This window comes from Taudactylus pleione, unplaced genomic scaffold (assembly GCF_031769625.1).
Source record: "Taudactylus pleione unplaced genomic scaffold, aTauple2 ptg001029l, whole genome shotgun sequence".
In the NCBI taxonomy this organism is placed as follows: Eukaryota; Metazoa; Chordata; class Amphibia; order Anura; family Myobatrachidae; genus Taudactylus; species Taudactylus pleione.
The window spans coordinates 197,355-224,005 of NW_028285430.1; the positions used below are offsets into that span (position 1 = coordinate 197,355).

Sequence of the window (26,651 nt, forward strand, 5' to 3'; positions counted from 1 at the left end):
TTTTTAATACAAAGGGAGCAATCCAATTAACTGCGAGGGGTGTGAATCGGATGCGTTTTGCCGTTGCCATGGCGTTCAACCGCCGTCAACAGCATTGCATCCGGCACCCCTCGTGGCCCTCTTTTAGGCTGAATTCGCTCAATTTTGTATACAGCCCTATGGGGCTGCGAACTGTTTTGAGCAAATTCAGGCTGCCGTCAAGCGCGGCCGTTGTTGCGATGACTCGCATCCACAAGTGCATCGCGCATAAGTGGATTGACCCCAAATACTCTACGTATCTAAGGAAAATGTCAGCTGCAATCAGCATACACAGATGGCCTGTGGAATGTGTAATGTGGTCCTGATTCAGTGAGTATCACTATTGCGATCACAATAGCGATTATGCACGCAGTCCGACTGCGAAGATATGCTAATAATTGCAATCGCAATGCCATACGCAGTCTAACATAAGGACGTCCCCCTTACCTTACACACATCCGTAATACTTAGCTAGATTGCAAAACCATCAGTAACATCGAGTACAATCACAGCCTCACACACACTTGCACAAGCTCTGACCTTACTCAGGAATTACTAACCTTGTTGCACACAGTGGAAGCCAAAGCTGCATATGGCATCGTAGTGGCTAATTTATGCACACCCCTGCAACAGCATTGAAACGCACTGGCACTCCTGCGTTTCACCGCTCACCCCCTCGTCACCACCCACATACCAAACGGTACTATTTGTCAATCATACTGCGATGGGTCTGCGTAGTCACTGCGATTGCAGTTCCTATCGCAGTGGGGTTTTCGAGCACTGCGATGCATACGCAGAAAGCAACAATCGGCCTCACAGAATCAGGCCCTGTGTCTGGCATTGCAGTTTGTAATATTTTCAGCCAACATATTTATCCATTCTCCGCACAGGTTATATTTGCTAGTAAATAAATCCAGCCAAAAACTTCACCTCTCTTTTCTGTCTTACAGAAACGAGAAGGATTTTGTCAAGTTCTCCAGCAGATGAAAAACAAACATTCAGATCAGTTAGAACCTGACCTGCTGACAATTTTCACTGGGACATGGAATATGGGTCAGTCCCACTGTCATCTTTTATCATAGGACAAAACCATCTCTACCAGCTGTAAAAAGTGTGATTGCTTACCTGTGTCGGCTTTATTGTGACAGGATGTGCTCCCCCACCAAAGAAGATCACGTCCTGGTTCCTGTGCAAAGGGCAAGGCAAGACATGCGATGAGACAGCAGATTACATAGAGCACGACATATATGTGATTGGCACACAGGAGGATCAACTGAATGAAAAGGAATGGGTGGAAATCTTACTTCGATCTCTAAATGAGATCACCACTGCCGAGTACAAACTGGTAATACGGAATTTTTTAAAATGATTAAACATGTACAAAAAAATAGAAACGTCACTAAGTAAGAAATTGTGATTATTGTTTTAAACTAGATTACAATTCAAACACTCTGGAACATACGAATTGTGATCCTAGCGAAACAAGAACATGCTCACCGAATTAGCCACATTTGCACCAACAGTGTGAAGACAGGAATTGCCAACACTCTCGGTGAGGAAGAGCTGGAATTTTTACATTAGTTGTTCTATTATTATAAAGAATTCTTATTTTTTAGTCAGTGGGCATATGTATTTTACAGACAGCATAGTCAGTAACCCTTTCTGATACTATTAATTCATGGATTTCCTATATATGTCACAATCTGTTTACACCAGTTGGCAGACTGATTTAACACCCTACAAGTATCTGTACTTCCTACCTACACACACTTTAGTCTGTTTTGATCTGTTCCAATATGATATGGCATGAATGGCCTAAATGAACTGATCCATTTGCTCACTTGATAAATAAATTGACCACAATGTTACAGTGTTTCCTGTCCTCCCTTCATCACGTACACTCCAATGTGACATCATGCAACAGGAAAGCTATTGAAATTGCTGTGTGTGCACAATTTAAGATGAGCATCCTTTAATGTATAAAATATGCTTGTAAATAGGTAACAAAGGAGCAGTTGGTGCCTCATTTATGTTCAATGGGACCTCATTTGGTTTTATTAACAGTCACCTAACCTCAGGGAGTGAAAAGAAGCTCAGGTACTGTCTCACTTCTTCTATGCATGCTTATACAGTATCTCTATATATGTATGACTTTATATATAACTATATACAGTAAGTACAAATATACCTTGTATGTGCTTATAGACAGTATTTGTATAGGTCTATGTATACCATATACACATAGAGGCTGATTCTGAGCTGCATGGATCTCTCTTCTAAACGTCGAGTTTTTGTATACAGCGCGTGCGCAGAAGCGAATTCACATATTTTTCCATATGTCTGCACTATTCTGAGTCAGACGCAACTTGGCTGGCTCTGGGCCTGACTCAGCAACGATCGCAACTGCGATTACGCATGCAATTAGCTGATTGCGTATGCATCAAAGTGCGCATGCACGAACACACCACTGCGATCGGGACTGTGATTGCATTGACTACGCAGAACCTTCGCATAATGATTGACAGGAAGTACCATTTGGGGATGGTGACAGGGGGATGGTCGGCGAAACGCAGGCGTGTCAGTGCGTTTGAACGCCATTACAGGGGTGTGCATAATTTAGCCAATGCGATGCCATACACAGCTTGTGCTCTCACTGCATCCGATGAGGTTAGCAATTCCTGAGTAAGGTCAGAGCTTGCGCAAGTGTGCGTGTGACTGCGATGGTACTTGATGTTACTGATGGTTTTGCAGTCTTGCTAAGGATTACGGATGTGTGTAAGGTAAAGGGGGCGTCTATATGTTAGGCTGCGTATGGCATTGTGATCTCAATATTAGCATATCTTCGCAGAGGGACTGCGTGCATAATCACTATTGCAACTGTAGTTGCGATCCGTGCTGAATCAGGCCCTCCATCTTTCCATGAATTAGGGTGTTTCGGGTTGTGAACCGGGCAGATTGCACAGAACCACGCTGATTTGTGGGAGTGTCATGGGCGTGTATGAAAAGCTTACTGCGCTTCTGTGAATCAGCCCTACAATGTCACCATCTCTATTTCTATAGACATACATTTGGACATAGATACTCATCAACATGTTACTGCAAATAGAGACATAGGACATTACACCTCCAAACATGATAAAACCAAAGGGCCTCATTCAGAGATGTATGTTAACCCGACATTTAGTGCACATCTCCGATTGTTAGAAGACTGCGCATGTGCAGCACTCCATTTGCAAGTCCACTTGCAGTACCTTCCAGCGATTTACAGGTTTCCGCGTTTGGGAGACGGAGTGGGGAGCGTTCCTGGGCAGCGTTTCCAGAAATAGGGACGTTTTGCCCCCCGTTTCCTGGAGGGATGTAGCCTGGGTCAGCATTCGGTGGATGCAGATTTCCTGGCCTTGCAAACTGCCAGGACCTAGTCTGGCTGCGACCGATGGTCACAATGGCTGCGATGGTGATCCCAGACTGCGACCTCGGTCGCAGCATTGGGATCGCAGATGCAGCAAGTAGGTGTCTGTTTCCTCCAGACACCTCCTGCTGCATTTACATTTTAGATAGACAGAATTGCACATCCACTTGTGCACGGCCCTGCAATTCCGTCCATCCTTGAATCAGGCCCTTAATTACATTCTATTACACTGAATACAGCACACTACCTGTACCCACCATGATTTGGGCACTGAACACGATTAGGATACATTTCAATTACACTCTACACAAATCTACACAACTATTGGAAACTACATCTACCCACTATGATCTGGCATCTGGGTATGATCAACTGTTCTGGTCTGGCATACTTTTTTTTATTTAATCATTATTACCTGAAGCATAATAAAATATAGTAAATACTATAACCATTAATTAATCCAATTATCCAATCAGCACAACCATTTTCGAAACTTGGATATATACCAACAGTGTAATTTCTGGCATGTATGATGTAGATTTGGGACTGCTAAAGGAAGTACAGGATATTTATGTTGGGAGAGAGTGCAATACACTTCCCAATTATTATGTACTGTCACTTTGGGTTGGATATGGTATGCCGGCGCTGAGGATTCGGGCGCTCAGAATCCCGACTAGGGGAGAACCTAACCCTCTCCCTCCCCCTCCCCCTCCCCCACAGCCTAAACCTAACCCTCCTCCCCTGCAGCCTAAACCTAACCCTTGCCTCCCACAGCCTAAACATAACCCTCCTCCCCACCCCGCAGCCTAAACATAACCCTCGCCTTCCACAGCCTAAACCTAACCCTCCTCCTCCCCCGCAGCCTAAACATAACCCTCCTCCCCCCCACAGCCTAAACCTAACCCTCCCCCCCCCCCGCAGCCTAAACCTAACCCTCCCCCCGCAGCCTAAACCTAACCCTCCTTCCCCGCAGCCTAAACCTAACTCATGCCTCCCACAGCCTAAACCTAACCCTCCTCCCCCCCGCAGCCTAAACATAACCCTCGCCTCCCACGGCCTAAACCTAACCCCCCCCACAGCCTAAATATAACCTTCGCCTTCCACAGCCTATACCTAACCCTCCCCCTCACAGCCTAAACCTAACCCTCCTCCCCCACAGCCTAAACATAACCCTCGCCTCCCACAGCCTAAACCTAACCTTTCTCCCCCCCGCAGCCTAAACATAACCCTCGCCTTCCACAGCCTAAACCTAACCCTCCTCCCCCCGCAGCCTACACCTAACCCTCCCCCCCGCAGCCTAAATCTAACCCTCCTCCCCCGCAGCCTAAACCTAACCCTTGCCTCCCACAGCCTAAACCTAACCCTCCTCCCCCTCGCAGCCTAAACATAACCCTCGCCTCCCACAGCCTAAACCTAACCCTCTCCCCCCCCACGCAGCCTAAACATAACCCTCGCCTTCCACAGCCTAAACCTAACCCTCCCCCCCACAGCCTAAACCTAACCCTCCTCCCCCGCAGCCTAAACATAACCCTCGCCTCCCACAGCCTAAACCTAACCCTCCTCCCCCCCGCAGCCTAAACCTAACCCTCCTCCCCCGCAGCCTAAACATAACCCTCGCCTCCCACAGCCTAAACCTAACCCTCCTCCCCCACAGCCTAAACCTAACTCTCCTCCCACCCCGCAGCCTAAACATAACCCTCGCCTTCCAAAGCTTAAACCTAACCCTCCTCCCCCCGCAGCCTAAACATAACCCTCCTCCCCCCAACAGCCTAAACCTAACCTTCCTCCCCCCCGCTGCCTAAACATATCCCTCACCTCCCACAGCCTAAACCTAACCCTCCTCCCCCCCGCAGCCTAACCATAACCCTCCCCCTAGTGGCTAACCGTAACCACTAACCCTAAACCTCCCCCTAACCCTAATACTCTAACCTAAGGATGCTGGCGGTCGAGATGCTGGTGCCAGCATCCCAACTACATCCCGTCACTTTGTACTGCATTTATTGACAGTGCTGTGATAGCAGCAGATATACAGCTTGGCCGGTTTAATCTGATCCTGGGACATTATTTGGCATTTGAAAAGTTTGAGCTATTTTCTGACATGAAATTTACTCAGTCCGTAAACTTACTACATGATTTGCAATTGGGAAGGGTGGCGAGATAGCTAGCAGGGTAGGAATATGGTTACACATACAGTATATAAAGAATCCTCATACTGCCAATGAAGGTGACACAATATAAACAATCCTAGTGAATTATTACAGTAGCAAAAACTGGGACTACTGTGAGAGAATGGAAGACTTGGGAGCCCTTAGTAACTACTGTACATTCATGAAAATAGATTGTAGGGAAATTTTATAGACGCATGTAACATAGATCATCATCATGTACATTCTCCTTTGTGACATATTTTAGCATTAAACCTTCAGGTCTCTTCAATAATCACATTTATACAATAGACAGTGATAGTGGTGATGATTTGATCACTGCTAAGTGTAAAGGCCAGTATTCGCTATTTATTCTCTAGGATCTCTCTGCTGCATTTGACACTGTTGTCCAGTCATACTAACGCTACAAGCACTAGGGGCCTGATTGTGAGTCCCACGCACTGCCAGTGTCAGACGCAGTGGAGGATTTTTTTCTTGCGTATACATCTATGTAGCTCTGCACATGCATCCAGATTATGTGCACACAGAGTCGCGATTGAGGGCTTTCCTGTGCGGTGATAGGGAGATGGCCTAGAGGACGCACTGAGATGCCAGTCTTATGAGCATGTTATGGCAGTTTTGTGTCACTTAAAGCCGTTGTGTACAGAGACACTCAAACACTCACATAGGAGGCCATATTTTGAAGGAGAAGCTATGCTGGTGCAAGTTTTGATGGTGCAACCGATGGTGCATCTACAGATGCAGCAATCGGTATTTCAGCATCGATGGACACAGACAGTGGGCATCTCAGGCTCTGCACATTCATATGTACACCAGGGAGGGGCTCTGTAGTGGTATTTGCATGTAGTCGCAGATGGGTGACCGCCAAAAAATGAAGACTTGGACCCGGCTGCTGCTGACTCAGAATCAGCCCCATGGTCTTTAGTGCTATCTGTCCTCATCAGTATCATTTTTATCCTCCCGAGATTTGTCTCCATCTTTGTTGGTCCACATTACTGAATGTCTTCTGCCATTTCATCTTGGATGTCATCTCGCCAGCTCAAACAATCTTTTCAAAACAGAATAATATTTCCACCGGCTAATAGACTCCCATGAACTGTCCTCTGTTCCCCACATTCAATCTGTTTACAAATTATATTACGCACATTTCAGAAACATATGCAGAAGACGCCCATATCTTACAGACACTGCAAAAAGTAGACTTTATGCACTCATTATCTCCCGTATAGATTATTTCCATAGTCTCCTTACTGTTATTCCCCTAAAACAGACTCTCACCACTACAATCTAATTTGAAGGCAGCTGTGAGACTCATCTTCCTCACCAAACGTTCATCTTCTGCTGCTCCGCTCTTTTAGTCCTTACATCGGTTGCCTTGCTATACAACTCCACTCTGCAAAGATCTGCGTCTCTCATCCACTCATTACCTGCTCCCATTCACGGTTACAGGGATTTTTTTGGGACTGCACCGACACTGTTTAATGCTCCAAATTGCACAACAAGACTTTTTTCTATACTCCAAATCTTCAAGCATTCCCTGAAAACTCGCCTTTTCAGGGAAGCTTATCGAATTCCTGAACCACCCACATAACCTCCATAAGCTATTCTACAAATAAACTCTCCTCTGCACAGTGCACACACAATTTTACATATGTTCTCATTCTATACTCACACATCCTGCTGACCCCAGGCCAACACTGCTGTGTGACTGGATCATATAGCCCACCAAGAATCTGGCTGGAATGATATGCAATATGTAACACTTATCCTTGTGTATCAAATGCCTATTTATCTATAGATTGCTAGCAGGGCCCTCTTACACATTTTTCTGTCTGTTATTATTCAATCCTTTTTAATTACTATACTATTACTGTTCAGGACTCCTTACTGTACTCTGTCCAACTGTTGTTTGCTCTCCATTAGGAGGAAGCAGAATTATTTTAACATACTGCGTTTCCTGGTCCTGGGTGACAAGAAGCTAAACCCTTTCAATCTCTCACATCGATTTACTCATCTTTTTTGGCTTGGTGATCTCAACTACCGTGTCCAACTACCCAATACTGTAAGTGTTTATTAAGGGAATAGTCAGATTTGGGTCACCTTTATATACAGAAACCCGGTGCTCACAGGCTTATCTATAATGGGTGTAGGGTATACCCCTTGCACTCAGAACAGACCTCACTGGCGCCTTACAGTGGATCCCCCTCCCTATGTAATGTGTTCAGGTAGCACCATCCTATAGCCTTTGGGTGATATTTTTTGGAAATATGGCTCCATCTTCCTGAATATCAATGGAGAGATGGCAGGACACGGGTCCCCCCGGGCATTAATTCGCCTCCACTGGTGTTTTGTTTGTGGTTTAAATATATCAAAACTACCTGTAAATTACAAGACTACTGCCCGTTTGCTTGCATTATGGTTGATGTACAGTAACTAGTGCTTAATATAGTCATTTGTAGAATACATTTTTCTAGGATAAAAACTTTACTGACACCAAAAGAGAATTACTTTGTATTAATGTTGATTTATATTTAGCTTTGTTGAAATCACATTGTATTTACTTATGTGAATTTGACAGGAGGCAGAAAACATTGTTCAGAAGATTAAACTTCAGCAATACCAGGAACTGCTGGCCTATGACCAGTTAAACATGGAGCGTAAGGACAGCCAAGTCTTCCTCTACTTTAGTAAGTTACATTGCTGAATTCCACACTGGCGATTGCTAAAATTACTAGGCCCAAGGTGGATTACTGCAGTCATACCCAATCATGAACATCTGTTTATGTATTTAACACTGTAATACTTACAGTTCCTAATCAAATATAGGCATCTGAACTCTAATTGTATTATGTATCATCATAGGCACATGTTTTTCTCTGGGTCTTTGATATATACAGTATATTTTCCATCTAACTGTACTATAGAAAGAACAGTGCAATCCGGTCCCAGTTTCTCCATACACTCTCATTCTCCTGCACTAGCCAACATTTAGCTAGACTGTTTAACAAGTACATACAGAATACTCATACAGTATATAGGACTCTCTCTGTCTGATCCATTAATACAGCTGAAGAAGAGATCACTTTTCCTCCAACATATCGTTATGAAAGAGGAACCAGAGAACGATACTGCTACACTAAGCAAAAAGCAACAGGGGTGAGTAATTCTTAAAATAGGCTTCTCATAGAAGAATGTGAAAAATCTAAATACGTTACAGTGGAAATTGTGTTTTAATCATATATGTTAAAATACTACAACTTCTCATTTAACCAAATTAAATTTGCTATTATGCCTCTGAGTACTCTGGACCAATGGCAAACATCCAAATAAGTAAAATGTATATTCAATTGTTCAGTGGATACCTTGAAATGCTGTGGACACTGTAGGCTGTGAATACTTAGCACCTTCAATACAGGAAAAGTATAGTAAATTGTGTGCATATAAAACTCATTTATACTCTACAGCCCAGTTATCACAACATTCTATTACCCCAATGACACAATAGACAATACATAACAATATTACTACATCATGTAACCATCTGATCCACATTTCCACAGTTAATATAAAGGGAGATGCTGAAGCTTTATTCTGCACTGATGCTTCCTCTTATTCATTCCCCTATGTCAGCAATAAGCATGCCAGACAGTTCCTTTCTGTATTGTGGGATCATCATGATCTGCAAGCTGATATGATCAAATCATTGATTCCCTGTGTTAACTATTCTTATATGATTTTCCCATCACCCTGAATACACTTTCAGCAGTTAGCCCTCCTTACTCCTATGCCCTGCTCAGCAATGCTGCAACCATATATGTCATATTCATTTCAGCCTCTCTGCCCTGCTCCTCACTTCTGTTTTCCAGTTGAAGCAATGAGAGGGCAACAAGTTGGGTTAATCACAGTCTGCACAGGTAGAGTAAAGGTGCCCATACACTGTGCGATTGGCACCTTGCGCTGCGATGGCCAATCCGATGGCCGACATAACAGGCGGTCCCCACACACGGAGCGATCCGCTGCCCGTCCGCCCGATATGCCGCAACACCCCTCCCCCACCCGCACAGCGCTGCATGGGATTGTACATCTTATCCCCAGATCAAGTGAGCATATAGTAAGATCTAGAACACCTTAGTGTTGTGCCTATTTACAGTGTATCGCAAAAGCAGAGCTTCAAATAGTGAACCCCAAACAACTGAAGTTCAATAAAGGTCATTCAGGAATTCTGAGTTTACTACTTGAAATTCCGCCTTACTCTTGCAACCAACAAAAGTACTAAGTTGCCTGACTGTAGCCCTGGTACCTGATACTGAGTAAGCTGAGCTGAGTGGTGAAGGAGGGATGCAGAGGGGGAGTTGGGTTTCTCTGAGGCCAGCACCTTATAGTAACTACTAACTAACCATAGTACGAAGTTTTCATTTTGTGCACTTCCTCATAACGTCCTGCACATGAGGTCATGTTAACACTTAATGTGTGTGTGCTTAGGTTGAATATCAGCTCACATTAACTTAGAAGAAACCAGTGAGGGGGTGGACGTGAGAAGCAGGAACCAGGCTGTGAACATTTCACATAGCAAAAGGCATCAAAATTGTCTTACAGTGACAGTTCTTCTGTTATAAAAACGTGATCATCACTTTCTGATATATAAGACTGAGAAACATAAAAACTCTTTTTGTGTTTGATCAATATTCTTTAGGAATTAAGTGGTTCCATTTGAGGTCTTACTGAATTTCTGAAAAGAGCTCTTTAGGTTGAGGCAACTTTTGCATTTGGACTTGGATCATATTGAAAGTAACATACATAAAAAATATGTAATATGGAATCATGATCTATTAGGAGGTCAGCCTTTAGGAGTGTAGCCTTCGACTTGCTGTGTACCTACATTTTTGCCAAATGAAATAGGTTTCTGAGGCTGGATGGAGTAATTTGCAGAGGATCAGAAGTTTGCACAGGCAGAGAAGAGGAGTTGGGCAGAGTTAAAGTTTTTAGTGAATTACGGAACTATAATAATTTACAGTGAAATATGAAGTTGAGTTAGTAGTGCCTCTCATTTTATGGAGAAAGCGTTCCTATTCTGTACAGTACACCAGGAGAAGAATGACCAATGTAAGAGTAAAAGCCGTATCGATAATGGGTGCAGGGTGTGCGGTGCACATCGGCCCCTGGGTCCGAGAGGACCTACACCACACAGCCTACACCAATCTGAGTATCTTACCTCCTGCCCATCCTGTGCCAGTATTTTATTTGATATTTTTTGATATTGATTATGGAACTGGCTCCATATTTCTGAAGATAATGCCAGATTATTACAAATGCACAGAAGGCTCAAGCAAAAGTCTCTGTGCCAAACCGTGAAAGCACAAATGGATTTTTTATTTCAGGGGGGTAGGGGTCCCACGGACATCTGTACACGGGTCCCCTCCAGTCTTAATAGGCAGTATAATGGGCAGTTTTCTAGGGGACGTCTATCCATTATACTTGGACTATCAAAATGGTAATGTTGCCACTATATGGGTTCCAATATTGGTAATTACCCAGGCAGACACAGCCAGACGTTGGGAAGCACCTTAGTGCTTTGCGGTGGCACCAACCCTTTGTTGATCAGCCTGTGGTGGGTTTTATTATAGCAGAACTGTGCTCAAGGTCCCTGTTACAGTGGCAGCCAGGTCAGGCTGTCTAGCACTGGAGATAGTTAATCATTTTGGGAAATGAACTCACGTTTTCTAAATGTATTTTATACAGTGTAAGGTACATGAGAACCACTTTACTACCAGTGGCAATTTTGTGTAGTGTATTACACTGCTTGCATTGCACTGCTCCACTGATTACATTAACAACAAGACACACTCTGCTTTGCCAGGCAAGTGTATGTCTAGATATACTCTAAGCAATGTAATAAAACTCTACACACACAAAAATGTAATAAAGTTCAAGTGTTCCCTTACTCTTGTGATTTATTTAAAGCGTAAATAACTCTAAAGCCGGGTTCACACACTAGACGGTGTGTGTACGCGGCTGACAAACGACATATTGTGCGGTTGTTTGACACCACACAAAATGGTGAATGACCGCACAATATGTCGTTCACCAGCCGCCTCCGCAAGCATGGGGCCGTTCATCATATTGACAGATTGAGCTGCATGCGGGCTCAATCTGTCGATGCAATGAACAATCCCGCGGGACCACGCATGGTCGCTCATAGTGGGTACACACAGGCCGATGTGGCTAATATGTTGGCCGCATGCAGCATGACCGCCCGCCCCTTCCCCTGTCGTCATTCGTCGTTGCCGGCATCGGCGCAAGTGTGTATGCACTTACCGATGGCGGCACCCCTGCCGGTGCTGATATCGCTGGGTACGCACATCATCTTTATTACACATCGTCTAGTGTGGACGCACCTTCACTGTATGAATGGGGTCTGTTCAGCATAATAAAATAATACAATACAGAAATTTATTATGGTAATCTAATAAAATGCATATTTTGAATGTTAAAAGAAAAAAAGCCCTTCTAAGCATACATTCATTATAGTGAAAACATGACCCGATTGTAGCACTGATTACACTACATTCACACTAATATGGAGCAATGAGAGGAGTCATCAAATATGTTGGCTTTATCTTCACCGGATGTATAAAGATAAATACTGTACAGAGCCTCCTTATTAATTATTCCAGAATGAAAAACTAAGGGAGGAATATCATTGCTATAGTAGGAACATGTCTGCTCTACATAACTAATTAATATATAAATAAATATGTTTCTTTTTCCAGATAAAATACAATTTACCTTCTTGGTGTGACAGGGTGCTGTGGAAATCCTACCCGCAGATGCATGTTTTATGTCAGTCCTATGGTGAGTGCATCAGATATCCCTTTATTTCCACATACATGTATTTCTTGCACATAAACCCACAGTACATATATTTATTGCTGTCTGGCGCCATCTTTATGCTAGAGCCTGCTATGCACACAAGTACCCTTGGTAACTAACAAGTACCTGGAAACAGGATAATTACTGACCCAGCAAAATAGATTAACTCTCCTGTCCATGATTAAAAAAATTATATTCAGAAAACATGACCTGTTGGGAGTATTTGAGGAATGGAGATAAAAACCAATGACTATAAAGCCTTGCTTTTATGTGCAGTTCTGTTGCATTAAACAAAACTGATTTTGTTGCAGTAAATTGGGGTACAAAAGCTGATTTTCCTCTTGGGTACTGTTATGTGACTATTCTTACATCATTGTGCCTAACCGCACAATTGTGCACTGCTTCTTTGCACATAAAAAGGTATCTATCACAAAAAGGCAAATATTTGCTCTTGATGGTAAGACAAGTAAATTAGGATATTCCATAAGCTTAATGATTTAACAATAATTGTGCACCAGGCTCAACAAAAACATTATATAACATTATATTGTTTGTGCCTGCAAGAAATTAAAATGAGCAAAAATGAGTGGTGACCAGAGGCACAGACTTGAAGGATTTCCCCAGTTCACACAATTGAGAAAAACTTTTATTGACCAATTTGCAAACAGGACATTGAAGGACTGTCTGTGGTCCTGCTTTACTCTTACTAAAATGCACCAACTGGGCTAACTAGGTCTTCAGCAACAAAGACTTCACAAAATGAGACATTATCATGAGACTTCAAGCTTTAAAAGAACATAAAAATGTACTAAGTGTCATCCGCTCCTGCACAAGTTCCACAGCTGTTTGTTTCAGAGTATTAGTAGTACTTAAATACACTCTTTGGGCCCATATAGGTAACATGCTATCTACGCACCAATCCAAAACATAGAGTAAAGAATATCCATGGAACATTGGGATAGTATAATATATGCAGGGCTATTTTTCTGGAAAAATAAGTTCAGGAACTGACTTATTGCTGGAAAATAGCACTGAATATATGTGCCTGCCTGCATACATTGACAAACTGGACTAGTCAGCTGGTATTTCCCTTTAACTTTTGCTCATCTATTCTTTCTTCTCATAACAGGATGCACAGAAGATATAACTACCAGTGACCATTCACCCGTATTTGCCACATTCCAAGTCGGTGTAACGTCTCAGTTTGTTTCCAAAAACAGTAAGATGTATATATATTTATGTCTATTATGTCATGAACAGAAACAGGGTCTATAGCACGGGTGGCCAAACTCGGTCCTCGAGATCTACCAACAGTTCACGTTTTCCAGGTCTCCTCACAGAATTACAAGTGAAATAATTAGCTCCAACTGTGGATCTTTCAAAATGTGTCAGTGAGTAATGACTACACCTGTGCACCTGCTGGGTGACCTGGAAAATGTGACCTGTTGGTAGATCTCGAGGACCGAGTTTGGCCACCCCTGGTCTATAGAGTCAGGGAAAACAAACTGCCTTCCGCTCCCTTTCATGTTCATACTGCATGCATATGGGCACATCGCTGAAGGAAGTTTATCCTATGAGACTAGGCGATAGTGGTTATAGTTGGCCAGAGACATGCAAATGGTCTTAAAACCAGTAACCCATTCTTAGGGTACGATACAGCTCCGAAACAAGGGTCCAGAGTGAGACTGAATAGTTTTTTATGCTATGTTTTTAAAGCTGGAACTTGTATAATAGAACTGAAATCCGAATGGGGTAGGGCTCCAGACCTAGAAGTTGGAGCTCATCTACTGTAGTTACTGCAGTTTCTGCTAGTTTAAAATTCTAGACAATAGATGCAAACTAATATTTTATATCCAGTTACCATTGGCTACATAACTCCATCAAATGTACTACCTTGACTTATCTATACTACATTCACTTAAAATGGACATTAAACCTAAAGTCCCAAAAATACGGTCTATTAAACTGGAGCTCCATCTTATATAAAGTATGTGGGACAGTAATGTGGATGTAGCAGGGGTTGTTGGAACTGAGACTTTGCTTTGGAGCTAGTCGCAAGTTGGGCCTAGATCAGTGGAATTAGTCCTGGGCAAGAGCTGACAAAACTGAGTACCAACACTACCGCATACAAACGGATGTCTGGCCAGCATGGTCCCCCACAGGTAGGACAGGGATGCACTGATTCAGTAGCTGGGTTGAACATTCGCTAATGACTGATATATAACAAGTGCTAATAGATATAATAGGAAGATTGCTGCAAAAGTGACATACACTAGCAGCGAAAAGGAACCAGTAGAAGGCAAATCGGTAGAACAGAGCAATCATTAACAGTGAGCTGGATTATATCAGAAAGAATTATAAAAGTAATCTAGGGAGAGAGCAATATGCAAACCTTGAAATATATGCTGATTAGAATAATTATAGGTTACTAACAAAATATATACAATGTTAGAGAAATACAGATATAGCTTCAGAATTGCCACTCAATTGATAATGAGAGACAAGGTAATATAGAGTAAATTGCTGTATAGAGATACATCACAGATCCATGCGAAAGAAAAATGTAATTACATTAGAATCCGAGCTAGCCAGATATACATCTATCTAATATATATCTATCTATTATGTATTTATATATCTATCTCATATCTATCTATCTATCTATCTATCTATCTAATATCTATCTAATATGTATTATTATATCTATCTCATATCTATCTATCTATCTATCTCATATCTATCTAATATCTATCTAATATGTATTATTATATCTATCATATCTATCTATCTATCTATCTATCTATCTATCTCATATTTATCTATTTTTCTATCTATCATGTATTTATATATCTATCTATCTCATATCTATCTATCTAATATGTATTTATCTATCTAATATGTATCTATCTATCTATCTATCTATCTAATATCTATCTATCTATCATGTATTTATATATCTATCTATCTATCTATCTAATATGTATATATCTAATATCTATCTATCTAATATGTATTTATCTATCTATCTCATATCTATCTCTCATGTATTTATATGTCTATCTATCTAATATGTATTTATAGATCTATCTAATCTAATATGTATTTATCCATCCATCCATCCATCCATCCATCCATCCATCCATCCATCCATCTATCTATCTTATAAAGTGCACACAAATAAGAATTTTAAACCAGGTTCTTTTGGATATAAAAATTGACATTTAATTATTTCCACTTTTTAACAATTTTTTTGCACCTGCCCAAAGATTTGAAGAATGAGAAATAAAATGTGCACAAGAGGATATTGCTGTTTTCTTTCTGGATTTGGATCAAATGAATAGTTCTCAGCCTTACAAAATATACAGCCATAAAGTGATAGACAATAAGTGAAAATAAAATATGATGGCTGAACTGTAGGGTAGGAGATAAATAATTCAGAAATGAAAAATCAAATGAGCTATCAGTAGATAAACTAGATTCCTAACCGAATGTCAATCATCTGCCAGATTTCAGCAAATAATATATTGTTGGTATCTAAGATTACAGTAGCTTTCATTCATTATTTGCTCCTCAGATCCTGGTGATTCAGATGTGCCAGGACATATTGAGCTGCTGAACTGCAATGCAAAGCTACACACAAAGAGCCACACCAAGTTCTACATAGAATTCCATTCTTCTTGTCTAGAAAGTAAGTATTTCACTTTCCTCCCTTAACAGATAAGTACAGTACTTCATCCTTTTTGTGGCTTCTACACAAGCTGCTTTTTGATATTGCTTTATAAAATTGCTGTGATGCGGCCCCTTTCATATGAGTGTTTTTGCAGGCACCTCTGCTCCTTCTCTCCCTCCAACTGGAGAGTACGTGCTCTACCATTCTCAATGCTGCGGGTGATTGGTACTCTGCTGTTAGTTACGCAGCAGACCATTCCATTGTAGAGAGCCCCACTGTTCCTATAACTGCCTGGTTTGTAGTGAGTCAGAAAGTAATGTTCTGAATAAAAGATCAGCTCCCCAAAGAGCACTTAAAATGAAAGTGTGGTGTTGGGTAATAATTATTTTAGCAGGGGAGAGATAAATAAAAATATAAGACATGGAAAACACAATAAAGCATCACATCTAATGTTTTGCCAGGGTTTTATTTTTAATACTATTTATTAAATGACTACAAAAAAAAATATTTATATAATTGTTTTGTATTTTAAATATGAACAAGCAATCCACTATATTTATTCTCTACTTTCCCTATGCCTCCTGGTTTCATAGGCTGGCATATTATTATGACACTGACAGTTACAGAATGCTATCTTTAGGTCACTCTAATCTAAAAACTATTTTTTGTTTAATTGTAGCTAGTACCGGGAAATTCATATGCTAAACATAGCTGTACACTACCATAGGTGCAGCCTCTCCAGGGCCTAGAGGGGAGAGTGAATAGGGAATGCTAGGTCATCCTCCTCCATCTATGCTCTTTTCAAAGTAGACTAAGGGTCCCGAGAGGCTACAGCGGTATAGCTAAGCCATACACTATTACGCTCTTGGCTATACATTGCCTCTCTGTAGTGGTATCTGCGATACATATACTGTATAAAGAAGAGTGTTCTCTGTAATTATGAACAGAAATAGTTTATTTCCTATATTTTCTATGTACTTTGTAGCTGTCTTCCAGAATCAGTCAGTTAAGGATGCAAGGTACAGCCATGAAGAGTGGGAAGTGTTGTATAAATAGGGTATTCCATGATAGAGAAGTTATACTGCATCTGTTTTTAGTAAATGCAACACCTGAAACAGGTCAAACTCACGTTTTAATGCTATCACACAGTTCAAGGGTATCAGAGAATCAGAGATTTAGCAGCATGTTTGTCTACTTTAGCTTTGCTTTATATTTTAGATGACATGGCCATTTATGTAATATATCGGTTGCTGCTGATGTAACATACCTAAAAGAGAACTGTATAGAATTGAATGGTTTAATCCCATGAATACTGTTTGTTGAATATATTACAATGAAATCTGTCTGACTGCCTAGTGAGTCTTTCTATACTGAACCTGGCTAATCTCATCTTTGCCTGACAGATATAGTAAAGAGCACAGAGGCTGAGGACCAGGAGGGAGACAATGGCATTTTAGTTGTGAAGTTTGGAATTCTACCAAAGGTGATTTATATTAATGGAAAACTAATTTCTCTCTGCCATCTATACATCATTTTCAATACTATCTGTGTAATTTCATGCACCATGTTTAAAGCCATTAAGATATCCTACAAGGAATGGGTATGCAATGCCGGCTGTCGGGGTGCCTCCTGTCAGAATACCGACAGCGGTATCCCGATGGTTGGTATCCCGACTGGGGTCGGGTATATACACTGACCCTCCCCTGTTCCCCCCCTTTTTGTAGCCTAACCCTAACACTCTCCACCCCGCACCCTAACACTGCCCGTTAGTGCTTAAACCCAACCCTCCCCCTTGTGCCTAAACCTAACCCTCCCCCTAGGGGTGCCTAACCCTAACCCTCCCCCCCCCAAATCCTAACCCCCCCCCGTTAAGGGCGTTCTGGACTTGCCTCATTCGGGCTGGCGTCCTTCGGCGTTGGGATTAAGATAGGCATCGGTATTTCGCGCCTATCTTAAGTCCCTTGTCGGGATTCCATTGTCGTATTGAGACCGGTGGCATCGTGGCTGCCAGTCTCATAACTACATCTCATCCTACAATCATCAACAATTACAGATACAAATCTTACTATGTTTTTTTTATTATTATTGTTATTTATGTAATATGATGACACACTATTAACTTTAACAAAATGAAGCCATTCTGTCTGCTCCCACAGTAATTAGTCCCTCTGAGAACTACTCACATTGTTACAGACATGAAATCTAGATCACCCAATAAGCGATTCATTTAGTCATACAAACTTACAGTGCACACAAAGCCGTTACAAGGAAAAAAGTAAAAGAGAAAATGAAAACAAAATGAATGTGTGTCTTTTAAGCATAAAATACACATCTCTGTACATCGCATGTGCACAAAAATCTGTATGCAGATTCAGCATTTACATATACTTGGAGAGGAGGTAACGGGCAGGGAGGGAATATGCAACATGTTCATACAAATGCCACTTAGCCAGACTGCAACACTACGGGCAGGATGCATGATGCATCGCATTCGGGATGTGATGCTTCCCGCCACTCTTTGCATGCATGCTGGCATTAATTACGCCGGTATGCATGAAGAAAACCACAAAGGACAGCTTTCTCGACTGTTTATGTTTAATAATGCACACTGTGCACATGCAGTGATTGTTTTGCGACTATGTTCGTATAGAGGAACCATTCACAAAGTGAGTGACAGGTAGTCAGAGTCTGGGAGTGGTAACGGGGGGGGGGGGGTCAGAAGAACACAGGCGTGTCTGACTGCTTAAATGCTGCTACATGGGTGTGCATATATATTAGTAATTGCGATCTCATGTGCAGCATGAGAGCTCTCTGCAGTGTTTGAGGCTGGTCATATTTGCTACATATGCATCATGGATGCCCGATGTGCATCGATGGTACCGATGTTTAAGCTGTTGAATGTCCACGGATGGATATGAGAAGGCAGCAGCGGGTGTCCCTATGCTCGGCTGTGCTCTGGAAGGCATTAGCATATTTTAGCAACTGTGATCGGGAAGCAGTCGGGAAGCTGGCGAATCGCAATGCTGACCGCTGGCTTCCCGACTGCTTAATCTGGGCATGGTACAAGTGACAGGCGTCGAAATCTTGACGCCTGTTATCAGACCTACCCCAGGAGCCTGACACCCGGCTTACCAATCGAAGGTAAGCCAGACACGGACACCCCCCGCGCGGGGGGGTTAGGGGCTCAGGATTTCCTCCACTGTCGGGCTGCCGCTGTCGGGACAGCCTTCCACTGTCACCCTCTGCCTTCTTCTGTCACCCACTGCCTCTCCCATGCGGCCGGCGGTAAATCATACTGATTCCCTCTGATCAGTGAGAGAATGCAGTTGCGATTACATTACCGTCCATCTCTGAATCAGGGCCATATTTCCAAAGTATGATTATGCCTACACATAACATAATATATACAGTGACGATTCTAGGGGCGGGCAAGCAGGGCAATCACCGAGGCGCTGTGGGCGCGACCATCTAATATGATGTCGCCCACCTGCTCTCGCCTGTCGCCACCGCCATACTTACAAACTATGCTGCAGCAGCACAGCAGGACTCAGGAAGCACCTGCACTCTCCCACAAGCCCCATGCACCTCAGCCTGAACTTCTTCTTCCTGTTGGCTGCAGACTGCACAGGAGAGAGGAAGTGCTGGAGAGACTGGGGTCTGGACTGAGTGCACGGGTGGCAGCAGCAGCAGCTACACAGAATATAAGAGCTGCTGCTGGGGAGGAGAGGTGGGGGCAGCAAAATATGTAAGTACTCTGCCAGTCCCACATCAGCTGGAGAAATACAGGTAGTCTAAAGGCCGGTACACAATAGAAGATGTCAAGTGTGTACCGACCTCGTTAGCGATGGGTCTTGGCGGGGTGCTGGCATCGGGAAGTGCGTACACACTTGCCGATGCCTGGCCCCTGCTGGCGATATCGCCCGTAAAGGCCAGCATCGACGGTCAATGTCACTGACGACGCACGGGAGTGCGCATAGTCAGCCACATAGCAGGTACACACTGGATAATGTGGACGATATGTCGACCTGATCCGCTGGATTGGACGACATATCGTCTAGTGTGTACACAGCATAGGGCTGAAATAGTGTAACGTGATAACCGCTCCCTGCTACCCTCTGCCTTCCGCTGTCACCCTCTGCCTTTTCTGTCATCCACTGCCTCTCCCTGTCACCCACTGTCTCTCCCAGTCACCCACTGTCTCTCCCTGTCACCCACTGCCTCTCCCTGTCACCCACTGCCTCTCCCTGTCACCCTCTGCCTTTTCTGTCATCCACTGCCTCTCCCTGTCACCCTCTGCCTCTCCCTGTCACCCTCTGCCTCTCCCTGTCACCCTCTGCCTCTCCCTGTCACCCACTGTCTCTCCCTGTCACCCACTGTCTCTCCCAGTCATCCACTGTCTCTCCCTGTCACCCACTGTCTCTCCCTGTCACCCACTGTCTCTCCGTCACCCTCTGCCTCTCCCTGTCACCCACTGTCTCTCCCTGTCACCCACTGTTTCTCCCTGTCACCCTCTGCTTCTCCCTGTCACCCACTGCCTCTCCCTGTCACCCACTGTCTCTCCCTGTCACCCACTGTATCTCCCTGTCACCCTCTGCCTCTCCCTGTCACCCTCTGCCTCTCCCTGTCACCCACTGCCTCTCCCTGTCACCCACTGCCTCTCCCTGTCACCCACTGCCTCTCCCTGTCACCCTCTGCCTTTCCCTGTCACCCACTGCCTTTCCCTGTCACCCACTGCCTCTCCCTGTCACCCACTGTCTCTCCCTGTCACCCTCTGCCTCTCCCTGTCACCCTCTGCCTCTCCCTGTCACCCACTGTCTCTCCCTGTCACCCACTGTCTCTCCCAGTCATCCACTGTCTCTCCCTGTCACCCACTGTCTCTCCCTGCAACCACTGTCTCTCCGTCACCCTCTGCCTCTCCCTGTCACCCACTGTCTCTCCCTGTCACCCACTGTTTCTCCCTGTCACCCTCTGCTTCTCCCTGTCACCTACTGCCTCTCCCTGTCACCCACTGCCTCTCCCTGTCATCCACTGCCCCTCCTTGTCTGCTTCTCATATAATACACAATAAATTGAAAATGAAATTATAATTTCTTTATTATTGTTGCCTAATGGTTGGTGGAACTACCAGACACACATAGATACATACAGTATATGTACCACTCAAAAGGAAAATCTATATCAGATGTTTTGCTGCCTGTCTGCTTGTAGACTATGATTTGTGTTTCTGTCTTCATTTCAACTGTATCTATTTGTATCTGTGTTTCCCATGTGTCCTTATTAGACATCAAAGCTGTGTACCCACTGGTGTTAGAATTCTGCATTTAACATTAATTGTAATACACATTACATGCATTTAAATGAAAGTGAAAATGACTGTACTTAGGGGCCTATTTAGTAATGAGAAAAACAAAAGTACTCTGCGCTGTTGTATACCCTTGTTAATTCAATTGTATTAAACCATTTACTGTTAGATTGGCACTCCAGTACACATAAAATATGTTTTCAATAAAATCAGTCTCTATAAATTACCACATTTCATACATATACATTAAATAATATAAACAATAAAAATTTTATGAAAATGTATAACTGATTTAAAAATTATTAGGATCACTGTAGTGGAGACTTCTAATCTATTATCCCAACATGAATTCATATACACATATAATTAACTGTGTCTTTGGTGATTTTTTGAAAACGTTTGTCCAAGTCCAGAGTATAATGCAAGTAAGTTAGAAATGGCCACAATAACTTAGTTTCATCAGGTAACAGTATCATGTAAAGATGTATCACTTGAACCTGCTCCTGTGATTTTAAAGGTGATTTAGCTCCACCCTGCGGGTCCTCAAGCCGATCCTAAATACTAAAATAGTGCCTTATGCATGCGGAAACAGCCATTTCTGCATGATTCTGCCTTGATAAATAGGCCCTAAGAGAGACCATATATTTGCTTTTTGACATCCCTTTAAGACATCTTGGCAATCGTTGTTTGAATGTTGCTTATTATATTCCACTGCTTTCAATACATTTCAACGTGCATTTCTTCTCTAATACATATTAATGCAAGCAAAAATGTTTACTTGATATGTATCTTTACTTGTCTTTTGTATACATCCCAAACATCAGCGGGTACATAGCCAAAAGCTGCATTTGTTGTAGAGTGTGTTGGCTTCATAGTAACATATTGTCTTTCTTTGTCCATCCTTTTGTCTTCCGTTTCCATCTTATCAACCTTTGATCTTCCTGCATATCCTCCTGTGTTATTTCCTACTTTTTGGTCTCTATACATTATCACAGTTCTGTACTTGCAGCTAACACCAATCATCTCAGACCTTGAATATCTCCTGGACCAGCATCTACTGATCTGTATCAAATCATCGGACACCGATGAATCATACGGTTAGTAAACTAATTATGTCTTTGATCTTTTCAGCATCCAAATGGAGGTTAAATACATATTTTGTGTACTGGCAAAGTAGTTGGGTGGTAAAATGTCAGTAAGAGACCAAAGTGGCACTTCATGGTAGTATAAAAGCAAGAGAGATAAGATTATGGCAGTGAAAGCTTACATACTGTACAAGTGCACACTGGTGTTTTGTAGCTGTACGACCTGCTTGTTCTCTCGTCTTGTGTACAGAACAGAAAATAATTCCACCCAAAACTTAAGTTTAACTTTGAGGAGAAGTTAGGGAATTAGAAATTAAGGAAGAAAATGTAAAATGAATGTGTAAGGAGGTTTTCAAAACAGACCTGTACACAGATTCATTGATCTTTGTATGCAGATGTGTTTATTTAGGAGTTTGCGTTCATGCAGCATGAATGCTAAAATGGATGAAAACCATGAAGGGGTTAATTGCATTGGCGAGTATACTAGGGAGTGAATTTACCATGCAGCGTTTTTTTCAGTCCATGCATTTTTGGTGGTTTGGCCGCTGGATTAAAGGGGCAATAGTATAAAACCAGACGCGTTTAGTATTTAACATTACTGCCCCTTTAATTCCAGCGACCAAGAGCGCTGAAGATGTGGCATCTTTGAAAAGCGTTGCATAGTACATAAGTACATTTATCCATAGATTTCCAGTGGGCTGTACAGTATCTCTCATGGCTTTATTACAGTAACTCTTATTAATAAGACTTTCAATCAGTTTATTCAATAGCATAATTAGTGACACACAGCAGCATTCTATTCTCCCTGTGCTATGAGCAATGCAGAGCATAGGCACATAAGTTCTGTTCTACCAAGAAGCCTTTATAGTTTAATACTTGCCATGATGTCTAATTGACTTGTTCAAAAATAGCCCAAGATGTTTGGATCATCTTAGTATATTTATAGTTTATCTCCATCTTTTCCTGTCAAAGTCATCAGTGACTCACCCACGCACTGCAGAAAATCTCAGCTATATAATCTGAAAACCTGATGGCAAATTAACCCGCTACAGTGGCTCTGGTATTGGAAGGTGGCAGGCAGGGCATTATTTCTAGTGATCCTTTCATAGGACCAATAAATGAATGAGTATGTAGTGTAAAATGTGACATATAAATGTGCATCTATGTGCTGTGTGATGAAGACGGAGAGTTTGGGAAAGAAATAGGTATTGGGAGCTGACTGCCTGCCTGTTAGTCATCAGTAACTCCCTACTTAGCACAGTTTTACTTTTCAAATCACTCTTCTGATGAGAGTCACATGTCCACTCTCTGCTTGCTGCGTCTGCAGTACATTTGATCAGGGGTACTACTGGGGAGAAATTATTCACCTCCCAACTGGCTATGCTAGTACAGCTTTATACAAGGTCTGACTCACCTGGGACTGCTTTCAATCACTTTCAGAACAAAGCATCGCTTAACACATTGTGGTTATGTTATTATTTCTAAGTATTCAAGCAACTGATTTATAGATCAGTAGTCTCACAACTTTTTTTTTAGCTTTCATTCTTCCTTAGTGCACGTTTACACATGTTAATCCAGAACAGTGATAGGCAACTTTAAGGAGCCACATTGGTTGGCTCTCTAACCTTCAAAAGGGCCACACTTTGCTCTTAATCTCAGTAGAGTGTTTAGTGGAAACATTTAATCAATGCAAGAGACACCGATCTGTAGTAACATATCAGCAGGCCCCTTAAAAAAGCATTACAAGCTACAACAAACAAATAAGACAACAATGCAGATAGGAAAGGGGCTGAAAGTGAAGGCTTGGAGGACTGCATGCAGCCTGTTGGCCATCAATGGTTTAGAGCCTTTGCCTTCACAGCATACTGCAGTTTGTAGTGGCACATTCTACACAGAGGTTTGTATAGATCCTGGTTAGTCTTTTTGGCATAGCCATTATTTTGCTCTTAGGACCTGATGCAGAGCCGAACGCTCTGACCAGAGCGCTCGCTCTGAATCAGTGCCCTCCTCCATGAAAATGGAGCGGCCTCCTGGCCGCTCGCATAGCTGTGGGTGACCACCCACAGCATATGCGAGCGTCCATGATGATGGTCGCGATGGTCTTGACCATCGCGACCATCGGACTTGCGACGGAGACCCTGCGGTAGGGTCTCGCTGCCGCAAGCCCAGGAGTGATTTTGGCTCTATCAGAGCCAAAATCACTCCCACTGACATCACTAGTGATGTCAGTGGGGCCGGCTTCTGACGGTAGGCGTTCCCATGGGAACGCCGCCATCTGGCAGGCACACCCCCGGCACACCCACCAAAGGGGGCGTGCTGTCAATCAACATCGACAGCACGCCGCCTTTGGTGCGAGACCCGGAGCGATGGAGAGCCCGTCGCTCGCCGGGTCTCGCGCATGCGCATGATGGAGCTCCCTCCGTCGTGCGCCTGCACTCGCAAGCGGGTCTGAATGACCCCCTTAGTACACAAATGTTGGGCTTTTTATCTTTATACCACTGCTGGCACTCTCATATTAGTGTTTGCACTATGGGCTGGGAGTCGCAGGCATGGATCTAGCCGATTTCAGAATACAGCGCATGCACCAAAGAAAGAAATCAGGTATCCGCACAGGGATGGAGATTGCAAGTGCATATGGATTGATTTGTCAGTTGACGGACCACACTATCCGTGAAATGGACGTTTGTGGGCGGCAACCATGTGATCGTACTGAAATCTTCTGTCTCATGGGAGTGTCGACGGCGTGTCAGCCAACAGCGGTGCTTATTTGCAGCGTGCGGATGGAGGTGGGATGGATCTTTTGCACCCACTATGGGGCTGGTGTAAGGCCAGATGCTAATGATGACGGCTGCTGCGGCGAATGTAAGAACAGTGGGCGGTATATGCTTTCACCTTACAAAGGCAGATTATTGCATTACCATTATGTAGAAAGCAGACATCCATTGCTAGATGGAAAAGTGGCCGACTCAGAATCAGCCTCTTTGGGCCCGATTCAATTCAGCGCGATGTAAATAGCGCCGGGAGATAGCTCCCGGAGCTATTCAATTAATCGCGCTGTTAGGTCGGGGGAGGCTCGTTATCGCGCCTTAAACAGGGTGTTTAGGCGCGATAACGGGCATTCCCCGACCTAACTTCGCATGCGCGAGACCTAGGCGCTAAGGGCAGAAAATAGCCTCGCGCCGGGACTTTTGTCGTCGGATTTCTTCTCTCATCCCCGGAGGGATGAGAGAAGAAATCATTAGTCGGACTTGTCAGCGCGGTGTATTGAATAGCTCCGGGAGCTCACTCCCGGAGCTATTTACATCGTGCTGAATAGAATCGAGCCCTTTGAGTGTTAAGTGTTTATAAATCTTACGATGTCTTACTGTCTGTGATAAGTATTCAATAAATTATCAACTTATACAGCATTAGGCAAAACGTGGTTAGGGGCACGTTGGTGCTTGTGTTTTGAGAGCAGAGTGGGGATCTCAGACAGAGGGCCTGATTCAGACCCGGTCGCAAGCGCTGAGCGCTCGCAACTGGGTCGATTGTGGCCCAGAGCGCATGCGCACAACGAAGCCGGCTCCATCGTGCGCATGCGCGAGATCCGGATAGCGACGGGCAAGCCGTCACTCTGGGTCTCGCACCAAAGATGGGTGTTGAGTGACAGCACACCCCCTTTGGGTGTTGAGTGACAGCACACCCCCTTTGGTGGGCAGGCCGGGGGGTGGCTGCCCAGACGGAGGCATTCCCATGAGAACGCCTACAGTCTGGGGCCGGCCCCACTGACATCACAAGTGATGTCAGTGGGAGAAATTTCGGCTCTGTTAGAGCCGAAAGCTCTCTGGGGCTTGCGGCAACGAGACCCTACCACAAGGGTCTCGTCGCAAGCCCGATGGTCGCGATGGTCAAGACCATCGCGACCATCTTCCTGGCCGTTCGCTATAGCTGTGGGTGGTCACCCACAGCTATTGCGAGCGGCCAGGAGGCCGTTCTAAAAAAAAAAAAATGAAAAAATGACCGGCCCTGATTCAGAGCGAGCGCTCTGTCAGAGCGTCCGGCTCTGAATCAGGGCCAGAGTACGGGGATACAGACCGGAAGGGCCATCTGGCGTTGCTGGGCCTCCCTAACATCTGGGATCACACCGGCTGCAT

General features: G+C 43.6%; 1 protein-coding gene across 1 annotated transcript in view; it reads left to right on the forward strand.

The window, feature by feature from the left end:
• The window catches only part of INPP5D (inositol polyphosphate-5-phosphatase D), a 223,353-nt gene that overhangs the window by 143,097 nt on the left and 53,605 nt on the right, over window positions 1–26,651 (forward strand). The window contains exons 11-22 of the mRNA XM_088461232.1: window positions 969–1,071; window positions 1,167–1,363; window positions 1,453–1,570; window positions 2,019–2,115; window positions 7,516–7,654; window positions 8,171–8,279; window positions 8,660–8,748; window positions 12,363–12,444; window positions 13,592–13,681; window positions 16,037–16,150; window positions 17,536–17,615; window positions 22,443–22,530. Coding sequence (XP_088317358.1) covers window positions 969–1,071; window positions 1,167–1,363; window positions 1,453–1,570; window positions 2,019–2,115; window positions 7,516–7,654; window positions 8,171–8,279; window positions 8,660–8,748; window positions 12,363–12,444; window positions 13,592–13,681; window positions 16,037–16,150; window positions 17,536–17,615; window positions 22,443–22,530 — 1,306 coding nt within the window. The remainder of the gene's footprint in view (window positions 1–968; window positions 1,072–1,166; window positions 1,364–1,452; window positions 1,571–2,018; window positions 2,116–7,515; window positions 7,655–8,170; window positions 8,280–8,659; window positions 8,749–12,362; window positions 12,445–13,591; window positions 13,682–16,036; window positions 16,151–17,535; window positions 17,616–22,442; window positions 22,531–26,651) is intronic.